General features: G+C 30.1%; 1 protein-coding gene across 1 annotated transcript; it reads right to left on the reverse strand.

Moving 5' to 3' along the window:
• Positions 1–2,536: 2,536 nt before the first annotated feature.
• Positions 2,537–3,996, reverse strand: LOC141686571 (putative F-box protein At5g55150). The gene is made up of 2 exons (XM_074491595.1): positions 3,746–3,996; positions 2,537–3,701 (listed from the first exon to the last, which is right to left on the reverse strand). The coding sequence occupies exons 1-2, from the start codon at positions 3,994–3,996 to the stop codon at positions 2,537–2,539; spliced, it is 1,416 nt and encodes a 471-aa protein (XP_074347696.1).
• Between the last annotated feature and the right edge of the window lie 11,352 nt (positions 3,997–15,348).

Genomic DNA, 15,348 nt, shown 5'->3' on the forward strand with positions numbered 1-15,348 from the left:
GACATGATCCAACCCTCCCTTAAATTATTAGTAAGTTTCAAGTCAACTAGGGCACTACTAAGAAGAAATTAAAACCTCTAGCTGGAGGATCTACTTTTACATAAAAAGTCCTACTTGCCCACAACAATGGACACAAACTTAATAGTTGAAACCCTATAAAATGAATTAGTAAACACAGTTAGCGAGAACACATATCCCTGAGAGCAACTCCAATAGAGTGCTAACATGTCCTTAAAATATTATTATAAAAATGAATTCTAGTGTTTTTAAGGTATTTTATTGTATGTCACTCCAACAACATTCCTTATAAGTGGATTCTAATAATATTGTTATGCATTTGATATGGAGAAAGAGAGAGAATTGGATTTTTTATATTAAAATGCAGGTAATGATTCACTATAGATTACTTATAAATAAGGGATGAGGGGAGGATGCTAACTTTTTAAGGAAGGATTAGGATGCTAACTTTTTAAGAAAGGATTATGATGCTGTTGGAGCTCTATTTTATACAATATTCCCTAAATTTGAGTTTAGGATCTTAAATAGCTAACTTGTTGAAGTTGCTCTAAGGTGTAGTAAGTTAAAAAACTAGGATTGCACTTCAATGTCTACATAATGCTAAACAAAAAAGAAAGTTGAAAATAAGGGATGTGGTTAGCTAAATTTGACCGTACTAAATCGACTGACTAAATTCTACTGAAATTCGTTGCAAGTACTCATCCCAAATTTGTTAACGTTATTTGCGCAAGTTTAACGATACCTTGACTTGCAGCAGGACCAAACACTATTAAACTTAAAGAGACGATGACTAGCTAGCCTTGCCTTGCCTCGACGGATTCTTGACCACCAAATGACCATTCTCACCCATATAATCAATAGTGTTCTGTTTCCGACTTTGGCCCGAAAGAAATGGTCTGATTCTACAGTAAACTCTAATATTTTCCTGCCATATAATGATACGGATATGTTAGATAATAAAATCGTGAGCATAAACAACTTTCAAATCTTGGACTCCGTTGCACAATTTCCTATTTTCTTATCTAGAACCACATGATAATTCTGAGCAGCCTCAACCAGGCTCGTAAGCTTCAACCCTGTTAAGCAGATGAGAAAACAAAATATATCATGCCAGAAGTACAATGAATGTAAAATAATCCATACGAAAATTTTGCATCTTCAGGATCTCTTGCTTTAAGGATTTAGAAAGCATCCTTAAATCGATCAAAAACCTGCAGGGATCCAGTTTTAAAATCTAGAAAGCTTTTATAGCCAAGTATTTCCTTATTATTTTACAGGTCTAGTGCTTCCTTGAGTGCTATGACGTCCTGACTATCACTAGATTCTTTGTATATAAATGTTAGTATTGTATGTACTAGCTCTAAAGAAAATAAATATGTAACTCAAAACAATGGTTGTACACCACAGTCACGAGGATCGTCCCCAGAAAACCCCATAGATTAAGCACCACCATCTCTAGCTACAAACACAAGCATGACAAGTTACTGCAACAAAATAGATCCACTTATACAGAACATAAATTCCATATGTAGAGAGCTATAATAAAGAAAATTTCAGATTCGGAAATATGGCAAGCAAATCCTAAAGAGAAAGTATAGTACTATCAACTCAAATTATATGTAATGTACATACATATATCTAACTCTTTCACATCGAGAAAGAAGGCCTTTTTACAGGTTCTTATATGTATCAGATCAAACAGATTTTTTCTGGATGTTAAGTGATTTTTTCTTCTGGTACAAGTATCCTTGTTCCCTAAATTTAGAGTTAATAGAATGAATGAACATAATCATTCAACCTTGTCAACTAAAGCATAGTTCATCGTCTCCCGTCTACAATGATAATCTATTTTGGAGTCCCATTTATATAATTACAATTTTACCTCAAATAATGGAAAGTCAACATTAAGCTCCTCGTGTTATAAAGCACAAGAATGCACACTATTAACAGCATGACATAACTTGAAAACCTCAAACAACATCCTCATAAATATGCTAGAAAAATATTAGAACACACGCCTCAGATTAAAAAACATTCTAATTAAAAAATATTCCAAACAATCCAAAGCATCATCGGCCAAAATGCTGTCAATGCTCATACATGATATGGATAATGCACATACAGAATCATCTGACAACAGAATAGATACCAGCTCAAAGAAGCCTGAAACATAAGATTATTGACAACAGAATGTCTATGGCATTACATAACATGGCCCAGACCTTTATGCAATTGAGTTCATTTCCAGTCAAAGAATTAGTTGAAGCCGCCTAGCATAAACTGCGAATAACACTTAAAAAAACTTAATTTATAAAAGTACCATACTTGAACTTAATTTACAAAGAGCAACCATATTCTTCCTTTAAAAAATGACATTATTTCATAAAACAATACAATAGTTACCAAGTACTCAAGTTCAAAATTACAATTCTCTGCCTGAACGGGAATGATACAGAATGAAAAAAATGCAGTGTCGTGCCAAGATTATCAAATTGCAGATCGACTTTGCTGTTGCATATCAAATATACCAAAGTGGAGGCGAGATGGGATGGTAGGATTTTCCTTGAAAATGGGGTTCAATTGTGTGATGCTCCATGCTGAAGATCCCCATGTCATGGCCGCCTCCATCACGGTAGTAGCCTTCCCGGTGGTCATCCGTAAAATAGATGCAGTTTGGCTTTATGATTTCTGATGATAATATAGCTGTGGATGAAGCATTTCCAACAAATAAAGCCTCGTTCCCCAAGTCATTCACTTCTTTCAAAGTGTATGAAATATTCTCAAGAGCCTCAGAATTTTCCATATCCAACCTCCATACGGAGAAATTAGTTGTGCGGTATTTAATCAGCGTTTTCTTAAGATACCGCACAAGTAACAAAAGACTAGATCCTGATGTTGATTTAACCAAGTACTTTTTGTCCCATTCTTTAGTAGGTCTAAGCGATGCGATTTCTGTTCCTCGGATATCTCCTCCTCCTTCATCATTAATGCCACACACAAATACACTCCCATGACAATCTACTGCAAAAAAATTCCCTTCATGGTAAACAACATCATCAAAGTTGCGCGAAGAAACGTCCACATCTGTCCACACATTGTCTCCCAATCTAGCAAAACCTAAAATCGAATTACTTCCATATATAGTCATAACAGTAGGAGAAGGGCTTGGGTGGTGATGATATAAGCGAAAAGCTGGATCTTCATTTAGTATATTAGAAGATACAGCAACTTTCCGGATATAAAAGTCAGCAGCATTTTCAGGCTCATAGCGTTTATGGAAGGAATTCCAATCAGGAAAGGTAAGCATGTTAGGAAGTGAGATTTGGTGGTTCAACAGCGGATGCAAGAGGTTTATTTGCAAATCTCTGCCTAGAGTTACGAGCCATCCTTTATTAGTCCCCAATACTAGTCTTCCAGCAGCTTCTGGTAAGTGAATGGAGTATGTTTTACGGGTTAAAAGACTGAACAAACCACGACTACTACCAACTGAATTTTTGCTATGATCGTATTTGTGGTACTCTATATTATCATTCCTGTCATTTTCTTGACTGGGGTCATATGCAAGCATAGCTCCAGGAGCAACATCTTCAGCAAGAAAAAGAAATGGAACTCCTGTTAAAGGCAAACAAGGCTTCTCAAGTTCACTAACTGAATCCCTCCATGATTTGCAAACAGCAATAAATCTATAATAATCACTGAGTAAACTAAACTTCCGCGAAATAAGAACAAGAATTTCAGGGGAAGATCACTCCAACCATTAAAATCAGAACCACTATCATGTGTTTCTACATTGTTAGAATCATTGTGACCTTCACTAAGTAATGGCAAGCTGGCGGGAGGTAAACAAGGCTTCTCGAGATCACTAGCTGAGTTCTTCCATAATCGAAAAAAATGGCCAAGAAAACTAAACCTTTGTGCAATAAATATAAAAAGCCTTGCAGGAAGATTACTCCAATGATCAACATTTTTGTAGCTCATTATTCTTATAAAGATTCAAGCTTTATCACGGTTTCAATCCAAGAAAGATCAAATTTTGTGCCTATCACATATAAAAGAAGAAATAAAAAAATCAAAATTTAAGATCATCACATATTAGTTTAAACAGAATTAAACATTGAGCTTGTCACATATATAAAGAATTAAACTTTCAAATTCAAAACACATAAACAATAATATTAATCAAGAATTCATGATAAATAAATGATTTAGAAGCAATGAATCATTACCCTCTCTTTGTCCGAGCAGTTGTTGAGAATTGTATGAATGTACTCCCTCTCTCTCTTGCAGAGCAGCTGTGATTCAAAAATATTGATATTATGAAAAAGTTGATGAAAATATTCATTTTAATGAGTAAACGGACGGTGTTGATTACCTTGAGGTGGATAGATGATTAAATGGATGGTGTAGATTAAAACTAAACATTAGTGTATTAAATCAAGATTTTCAAGGATCTTTAAAAATTCATGGTATTCAATTTAGATTTTTTAAAATCTTTTAAAATCCGGAGTTATTTAATTTGAATTTTAATAATTTCATTAAATTCTGATTATATTTTATCCAGATTTAAAAAATCTATCAAAATCTTGACATATTCAATTTGAATTTAAAAACATAATTAAAATATGATGATATTCAAATATTACTTATAATCCAAAAGAGCAATTTTAAAAAACAATAATTTAGAAATATTAGTTTTTTGTAAGATAAATAATAATTAAAATAATTTTAAAATTATATATAAGAAAAAGTGTACACCAATACAACTCTAAAATGAGTACGTACATCCAAATCATCCTAAACATATAATTTAGTCGCTTTTATGTTTAAGAAATTTTTGAAAATTTATATTAGAAACTAAGGAGGGTGTATTCAATTCAAACTTTAGAGTATTTATAACAATTCATCGATTTTGAATGAATGCTGCTGATTTTGGCTGATTTTAATTGTATAAGCGGATTTTAGCGGAGTTGTTTAATAAATCTCGTAGATAGGGATGACAATCGGGTCGGATCGGGTCGGGTATTGCAGAATCCATATCCAAACCCGAAAATTTAATCCATATCTGAACCCGACCCGAACCCGAAAATACCTAAAAATGAATACCCGAACCCGATTCAGCGGATTTCGGATCGTATTCGGTATATCCGAAACACGAAGTTTTTTGAATTGGATATTCATACCCGAACCCAACCCGAAATCTGAAAATTTGTATAATTAATGATATTGCAAATGTTTGGGATCGAACACGCGACTTGTAGAAAAAGAGTTTTAACGTGTCATTTTCAACCACTCCACCACATCATTAATTGTGTTATTATATGTATAACTAATATTTAAAAAATCAACTAATCAATTGATACACAGTTTTTTAGATTTATTACTAAAATATATTTTGTTAACCTTATAAACCTTATCACCCATTTAAATGATTGAATAATTATATTTCATTAAACTATATAATTAATTAATTTTTAACATAAATATAAAAATATATGTTTAAAAAATTATATAATAATATGTATAAGGTAAATTATAGAATATATATTTTATATAATAATAATATGTATAAGGTAAATTATAGAATATATATATATATATATATTATATATAATATTATAATATGTAATATATAAAATTCTAATATTATATAATATATATATATGTATATATTTATTAATTCGGGTTTTTTTCGGGTTTCAGGTTCGGATCGGGTTCGGATAGCATTTCAGATTTCGGATCGGGTTTCGGATCGGTATTCCTAATATCCAAATCCAAATTCAAATCCAAAAATTTCGGGTTTAAAATTAAATCCATATCCAAATACAAATCCAAAAAATCGGGTTCGGTATATCCAAAATTTCGTGTTTCGGATCGGATATCCGTCAGATCGGATTATTTTCTCATCTCTACTCGTAGAGTTTTGCTGATTTGAATAGTGATTTCTACAAATCCATCAAAATCTCTTGGATTTTTATAAGATTTCTGAAAATATAAAATACGCTAGCAAATCCATTAAAATCTACAATTTTATAAAATACAAAAAAATCCATGGAGTTTTGAATACCACCAGATTTTTGGATTTTTTAAAATCCAAATTGAATACCACCAGATTTTAATGTACTTTTTAAAATCTAATTTGAATACCCCAAATTTTAAAAGACTTTTTTCAATCTCTATTGAATAACAACAGATCTTAAAAAAAATTAGAATCTAAATTGAATACCCTAAGATTTTCAAAATTCAAAAAATCCTTAAAAATGTCAATTGAATACACCACTCTAAATGTAGTACACATTAGTTTAGTTTATTGGGAGACCTTATAAGTCATATTTTCATAATATTTTTTTATAAAACTAAAATAAGCAAATTTCATAATAATTTCTTTATTAAAAATTAATAGTGATATTTTAAAGAAAAAAATATTTAATGATAAGAATAATTATTAAAAAAATTTAAACCATTACAAATTTAAAATGCGTATATGATGTTTCACGAAAATCTAGTGGAAAGTTAGTTTAATCATTATTTGGGTATTAGAAACTTTTGATAAATTTATTGTTAAAAATTAATATCAATGGTAATGCAAAAACATATGCAATTACTTTACTCTAAGACATCAATTATTGGGTGAAAAACCAAATGCCCACCATTTGGGAAAATCTGTCCAAAATAGCTATTGGCGGGATGTTCCGTCTTTTTTACCCACTGAATACGCATGTGGGGGATGCGGGTTCAGTTTTTTAAAATTTTAACAAAGACTACGCATGTTCAACATGCGTATTCACTTTTTGTTTTTTTGTGAATACGCATGTTGAACATGCGTATCCTTTGTAAAATCAAAAGTGAATATGCATGTTCAACATGCGTATTCTTTGTTAAAATTTAAAAGGCTGAATACGCATCCCTAAAATGCGTATTTCGTGGGTATTTTGGGCGGTTCGAGCGCATCTGGGCATTTTGGGCAGTTGAAGGTGGAAAGTGGTGTATTTTGGGCATTCTTTCTAAATTATTTAGCGTTTCGAGTTATCGTCCATAAAAAATGCAATTTAATTTTATAATTTCTGATAATGATAGAGTTGTTGATGTATAGGGCTGCACAAAATTCCAGTTTAGACCTGTAATCCGGACTGGACAGGGTCTACCGGTCCAAGACCTGGACCGGACCGGACTGAACATACCTGGTCCGGTCTCCGGTCCTTATAATTGAAAAAATCCGGTGTTCGGTTCGGTCCACTCCAAGACCTGAAACAATCCGGTCTAGACCTGAAAAAATCCGGTCTAGACCTGAATGGACCTGAATTCATATATATAATTATTTATCTTTACTTTATGGCTTATAAGATCATATATAAATATTAAACATTCACCCCTATCATATTTTATTGATCCAAATTAATAGATAATAAATTAATATAATAAAATATTGGAGACCTATTTTAGATTAAAAAAACATTTCAAATATTTAGTTGCAATTTTAGTTTTTAATTGGAAATTTAGGCATTTCTTTAAAAAAGATGCTGAAAAAAATATACTTAAAATGAGGAATTTATCAAGTAATGCTTACATAAATTTGATTGTGGAATATTATAACTTTAGTACATGTTATTTATTTTTATTTGTGATTATCCTCATATAAAAGAAAAAAAATAGAGATTCAAATCATGATTCCTCTGATACCCTATACTTCTAAAAAGGAAAGAACAGTTAAATTATAAAAGTAAAAAAAATGAACAGTCAAATTACAAAAAAATGAGTAGTGGTAGGTACCAGAATTAAGTTCAAAATATAGTTTCAAAATGATGTGTGTGATATATCATTTTAAGTTATTTTATTTGGTGAGATTGATGTAAATACATGAAATTTATTTCATTAATTGCATTATGACGGATCAGAACATGTCACTTGTCATTTCGAAACGGTTTTGGGATCCAATTTTTGATTACCTGGCATTTACTAAAAAAATATAGTCAAAAGACACGATACCAATGGTGTATACCTGTTAGAAACTTTTAATTTATACAGAAGCCGTAAATGTTTTAATCATTTTATAGTGATGTTCATGAATGATTCTAAATACTACAAAGATTTTATGCATTGGACTGGTGGGGATAAAGTTATTTCGATTGTTTGCATAATTTTTTGTTTCAATAATTACTATTATTCCACATACGTCATGAACGGGATTATTTGGACTACAAAATCAAACTAGATTGTAGAGCCGGATTTGATAAGTAAACGAAATGCAAAAAAAAAGGCTTATAGGGTTGTTCTTTTCATTATTATACAATTTTAATGGCGCATAATGTTGTTGTTTCTATTTTTATACATTCCAATACTACAACGGATCTATGATAAGATCATTTATTTATAACGGGAAGTTAACAGCTCTCAAGGGCCATGTTTGTTTCGTGGGATTTTAATCCCGGGATAATAATCCAGGGATAACTAATCTCATCAAAATTAGTCCTATGGATTAAATAATCTTATCCTAAGTTTGTTTGAAAGAATTAAATGTAGGATTGGAATATAATCCTTTAAAACTTTATCCTATGTTTGTTTTGTGGGATAGTACTTGGGATTGTAATATAGTCCTTTAAATTTTCCAATCCTATGTTTGTTTAATATGAGATAACAATGAGAGGGATTATAATCTTTTAAAAAATGACTTGTAGGAGGGGATAAAACAATACCTCCTCCCACCAAGCATTAGATGGGATTATAGTCCTATCCTCTTCTCAAACAAAACAAACATGGGATATGATAATTTAAAGGATTATAATCCTTGGATAACTCTTCAATAATTTTTTACAAAATAAACATGGGATTGAAAAATTTAAAGGATTATAATCCTATCCCCTGTTTAATACCATTAAACAAACATGGCCAAGGAATACAATAAAAATTATGGCTATTACTCAAAACTTGCATATATATATTCGGATAAAAAATTCTGGGCTTTTGTCGGTTGGATTGAAAGACGTGACATATATGTAGAAAATTTATTCTAATAGATTAATTGAGAGAAATTCAAATAAATAAGAAAGAAATTGGAAAGTTAAAAAAAAAGATTGAGTTAATTTTAACTATGTATTAATTTTAACTAAAGATCTATTATAGAAAAACGTTGATCATTGTAACTGAGAGAATGCCAATTTTACTATTCCTCAATCGAGCGAAACAAGATTCGATTTAGAAATGATGAATTACCTCATTTATTTACACCCTTCTTAAAAAAATATAAAAGGGGGTTACTTAGGCTTTTCTCCCGAGTTTTTAAAAGAGAATGAAGGAAGTGATTAAGAAATAAAATACTTCCATCCCATTTTTTAAGCGAAAATATGTCAAATATGCATTAATCTTCAATTACTTTCGTTTCTTAAAAGACTTGGGGATATAATTACGAGTGAAACTGAAATTAATTTTACCTACTATACACTTGTTTTCCATCCATTCTAAAACTCTGAAATAAGGGATTAGACTACGAACGCGGGAGTGGGTATGCTAATTCCTCATTAATTGGTTATTGTTTTTTCAAAGTTATAAGATTAAATAAACAAAATTCAAACAAAAGTGCTAATGCTTCCGACTAATTCAAGTTAGGGGGCGTTTGATACAGGTTATTCAACAAAGGGAAAGGAAATTTAAAATAAGTGGGCTCATTCCCTTTGTTGATATTTGTTTAGTAAAATCGGTCATTTCCTTTTCCCTTTTTTAGTCGTAAGTTTATCCCAAATTACTCAAACTCCATTCCCCACCGCACTAGATATTTGGACTCTCTTTCCCACTTTTGTTTTTTTTATTTCAATTATAATTTAAATATTTGACCAAAAAAATAGATCAATATGCAAAATTAATTTTAAAAATTAAAAATTAAAAATTAAAAATTATTTAGTTTTTATAAATTAAAAATAATTTGATATAAATTTATATGTTAATTTATTAAAAAAAGTAATGGTGCTATTGAATAGTTAATTATGTTAGATTATAATACCATAGTTAATTATGTTAGTTTATAATACCAATATATTATATTGTTAAAAATATAATACATTTGAATATATTGAGATCGCTTAATAATAAAAATAAAAAATAAATGTATTCAGATAAGGTTTTTATTCCGTTTCAGGATCCGAACCAAGCAATTAAAACAATTCTAGATCAATCCTTTATTTTCTACTCATTTCCCTTTCTCAATTCTATTCTGGACATGATCCAACCCTCCCTTAAATTATTAGTAAGTTCAAGTCAACTAGGGCACTACTAAGAAGAAATTAAAACCTCTAGCTGGAGGATCTACTTTTACATAAAAAGTCCTACTTGCCCACAACAATGGACACAAACTTAATAGTTGAAACCCTATAAAAATGAATTAGTAAACACAGTTAGCGAGAACACATATCCCTGAGAGCAACTCCAATAGAGTGCTAACATGTTCCTTAAAAATATTATTATAAAAATGAATTCTAGTGTTTTAAGGTATTTTATTGTATGTCAACTCCAACAACATTCCTTATAAGTGGATCCTAATAATATTGTTATGCATTTGATATGGAGAAAGAGAGAGAATTGGATTTTTTATTATTAAAATGAAGGTAATGATTCACTATAGATTACTTATAAATAAGGGATGAGGGGAGGATGCTAACTTTTTAAGGAAGGATTAGGATGCTAACTTTTTAAGAAAGGATTATGATGCTGTTGGAGCTCTATTTTATACAATATTCCCTAAATTTGAGTTTAGGATCTTAAATAGCTAACTTGTTGGAGTTGCTCTAAGGTGTAGTAAGTTAAAAAACTGGGATTGCACTTCAATGTCTACATAATGCTAAACAAAAAAAGAAAGTTGAAAATAAGGGATGTGGTTAGCTAAATTTGACCGTACTAAATCGACTGACTAAATTCTACTGAAATTCGTTGCAAGTACTCATCCCAAATTTGTTAACGTTATTTAGAAGAAAAAATCACTTAACATCCAGAAAAAAATCTGTTTGATCTGATACATATAAGAACCTGTAAAAAGGCCTTCTTTCTCGATGTGAAAGAGTTAGATATATGTATGTACATTACATATAATTTGAGTTGATAGTACTATACTTTCTCTTTAGGATTTGCTTGCCATATTTCCGAATCTGAAATTTTCTTTATTATAGCTCTCTACATATGGAATTTATGTTCAGTATAAGTGGATCTATTTTGTTGCAGTAACTTGTCATGCTTGTGTTTGTAGCTAGAGATGGTGGTGCTTAATCTATGGGGTTTTCTGGGGACGATCCTCGTGACTGTGGTGTACAACCATTGTTTTGAGTTACATATTTATTTTCTTTAGAGCTAGTACATACAATACTAACATTTATATACAAAGAATCTAGTGATAGTCAGGACGTCATAGCACTCAAGGAAGCACTAGACCTGTAAAATAATAAGGAAATAACTTGGCTATAAAAGCTTTCTAGATTTTAAAACTGGATCCCTGCAGGTTTTTGATCGATTTAAGGATGCTTTCTAAATCCTTAAAGCAAGAGATCCTGAAGATGCAAAATTTTCGTATGGATTATTTTACATTCATTGTACTTTCGACGATGAACTATGCTTTAGTTTACAAGGTTGAATGATTATGTTCATTCATTCTATTAACTCTAAATTTAGGGAACAAGGATACTTGTACCATATTTATGAGGATGTTGTTTGAGGTTTTCAAGTTATGTCATGTTGTTAATAGTGTGCATTCTTGTGCTTTATAACACGAGGAGCTTAATGTTGACTTTCCATTATTTGAGGTAAAATTGTAATTATATAAATGGGACTCCAAAATAGATTATCATTGTACATCTATCTTGATTGATCATGTCAAACAGCTGGATAAAATGGTCAAAGATTCTGTGAAAATTTTAAGGAGTGATAATGGCACTGAGTTCAAGAATTTGATAATGGAAGAGTTCTGCAAAAGCCATGGAATAAAGCAGGAATTTTTTGCTCCTGGAACTCCACAGCAAAATCACTGAGTAAACTAAACTTCCGCGAAATAAGAACAAGAATTTCAGGGGGAAGATCACTCCAACCATTAAAATCAGAACCACTATCATGTGTTTCTACATTGTTAGAATCATTGTGACCTTCACTAAGTAATGGCAAGCTGGCGGGAGGTAAACAAGGCTTCTCGAGATCACTAGCTGAGTTCTTCCATAATCGAAAAAAATGGCCAAGAAAACTAAACCTTTGTGCAATAAATATAAAAAGCCTTGCAGGAAGATTACTCCAATGATCAACATTTTTGTAGTTCATTATTCTTATAAAGATTCAAGCTTTATCACGGTTTCAATCCAAGAAAGATCAAATTTTGTGCCTATCACATATAAAAGAAGAAATAAAAAAATCAAAATTTAAGATCATCACATATTAGTTTAAACAGAATTAAACATTGAGCTTGTCACATATATAAAGAATTAAACTTTCAAATTCAAACACATAAACAATAATAGTAATCAAGAATTCATGATAAATAAATGATTTAGAAGCAATGAATCATTACCCTCTCTTTGTCCGAGCAGTTGTTGAGAATTGTATGAATGTACTCCCTCTCGGTGTTGATTACCTTGAGGTGGATAGATGATTAAATGGATGGTGTAGATTAAAACTAAACATTAGTGTATTAAATCAAGATTTTCAAGGATCTTTAAAAATTCATGGTATTCAATTTAGATTTTTTAAAATCTTTTAAAATCCGGAGTTATTTAATTTGAATTTTAATAATTTCATTAAATTCTGATTATATTTTATCCAGATTTAAAAAATCTATCAAAATCTTGACATATTCAATTTGGATTTAAAAACATAATTAAAATATGATGATATTCAAAATATTACTTATAATCCAAAAGAGCAATTTTAAAAAACAATAATTTAGAAATATTAGTTTTTTGTAAGATAAATAATAATTAAAATAATTTTAAAATTATATATAAGAAAAAGTGTACACCAATACAACTCTAAAATAAGTACGTGCATCCAAATCATCCTAAACATATAATTTAGTCGCTTTTATGTTTAAGAAATTTTTGAAAATTTATATTAGAAACTAAGGAGGGTGTATTCAATTCAAACTTTAGAGTATTTATAACAATTCATCGATTTTGAATGAATGCTGCTGATTTTGGCTGATTTTAATTGTATAAGCGGATTTTAGCGGAGTTGTTTAATAAATCTCGTAGATAGGGATGACAATCGGGTCGGATCGGGTCGGGTATTGCAGAATCCATATCCAAACCCGAAAAATACCTAAAAATGAATACCCGAACCCGATTCAGCGGATTTCGGATCGTATTCGGGTATATCCGAAACACGAAGTTTTTTGAATTGGATATTCATACCCGAACCCGAACCCGAAATCTGAAAATTTGTATAATTAATGATATTGCAAATGTTTGGGATCGAACACGCGACTTGTAGAAAAAGAGTTTTAACGTGTCATTTTCAACCACTCCACCACATCATTAATTGTGTTATTATATGTATAACTAATATTTAAAAAATCAACTAATCAATTGATACACAGTTTTTTAGATTTATTACTAAAATATGTTTTGTTAACCTTATAAACCTTATCACCCATTTAAATGATTGAATAATTATATTTCATTAAACTATATAATTAATTAATTTTTAACATAAATATAAAAATATATGTTTAAAAAATTATATAATAATATGTATAAGGTAAATTATAGAATATATATTTTATATAATAATAATATGTATAAGGTAAATTATAGAATATATATATATATTATATATAATATTATAATATGTAATATATAAAATTCTAATATTATATAATATATATATATGTATATATTTATTAATTCGGGTTTTTTTCGGGTTTCAGGTTCGGATCGGGTTCGGATAGCATTTCAGATTTCGGATCGGGTTTCGGATCGGTATTCCTAATATCCAAATCCAAATTCAAATCCAAAAATTTTCGGGTTTAAAAATTAAATCCATATCCAAATACAAATCCAAAAAATCGGGTTCGGTATATCCAAAATTTCGTGTTTCGGATCGGATATCCGTCAGATCGGATTATTTTCCCATCTCTACTCGTAGAGTTTTGCTGATTTGAATAGTGATTTCTACAAATCCATCAAAATCTCTTGGATTTTTATAAGATTTCTGAAAATATAAAATACGCTAGCAAATCCATTAAAATCTATAATTTTATAAAATACAAAAAAATCCATGGAGTTTTGAATACCACCAGATTTTTGGATTTTTTAAAATCCAAATTGAATACCACCAGATTTTAATGTACTTTTTAAAATCTAATTTGAATACCCCAAATTTTAAAAGACTTTTTTCAATCTCTATTGAATAACAACAGATCTTAAAAAAATTAGAATCTAAATTGAATACCCTAAGATTTTCAAAATTCAAAAAAATCCTTAAAAATGTCAATTGAATACACCACTCTAAATGTAGTACACATTAGTTTAGTTTATTGGAAGACCTTATAAGTCATCTTTTCATAATATTTTTTTATAAAACTAAAATAAGCAAATTTCATAATAATTTCTTTATTAAAAATTAATAGTGATATTTTAAAGAAAAAAATATTTAATGATAAGAATAATTATTAAAAAAATTTAAACCATTACAAATTTAAAATGCGTATATGATGTTTCACGAAAATCTAGTGGAAAGTTAGTTTAATCATTATTTGGGTATTAGAAACTTTTGAAAAATTTATTGTTAAAAATTAATATCAATGGTAATGCAAAACATATGCAATTACTTTACTCTAAGACATCAATTATTGGGTGAAAAACCAAAATGCCCACCATTTGGGAAAATCTGCCCAAAATAGCTATTGGCGGGATGTTCCGTCTTTTTTATCCACTGAATACGCATGTGGGGGATGCGGGTTCAGTTTTTAAAATTTTAACAAAGACTACGCATGTTCAACATGCGTATTCACTTTTTGTTTTTTTGTGAATACGCATGTTGAACATGCGTATCCTTTGTAAAATCAAAAGTGAATATGCATGTTCAACATGCGTATTCTTTGTTAAAATTTAAAAGGCTGAATACGCATCCCTAAAATGCGTATTTCGTGGGTATTTTGGGCGGTTCGAGCGCATCTGGGTATTTTGGGCAGTTGAAGGTGGAAAGTGGTGTATTTTGGGCATTCTTTCTAAATTATTTAGCGTTTCGAGTTATCGTCCATAAAAAATACAATTTAATTTTATAATTTCTGATAATGATAGAGTTGTTGATGTATAGGGCTACACAAAATTCCAGTTTAGACCTGTAACCCGGACTGGACCGGGTCTACCGGTC

Source organism: Apium graveolens, chromosome 9, assembly GCF_009905375.1.
Source record: "Apium graveolens cultivar Ventura chromosome 9, ASM990537v1, whole genome shotgun sequence".
Lineage (NCBI taxonomy): Eukaryota > Viridiplantae > Streptophyta > Magnoliopsida > Apiales > Apiaceae > Apium > Apium graveolens.

Coding starts and splice junctions, on each gene's coding strand:
- LOC141686571 (XM_074491595.1), bottom strand. CDS start 3,996: ATGAGCTACAAAAATGTTGATCATTGGAGTAATCTTCCTGCAAGGCTT. Junction 3,702..3,745: donor GATCTTCCCCTGAAATTCTT/GTTCTTATTTCG, acceptor TGATTATTATAG/ATTTATTGCTGTTTGCAAAT.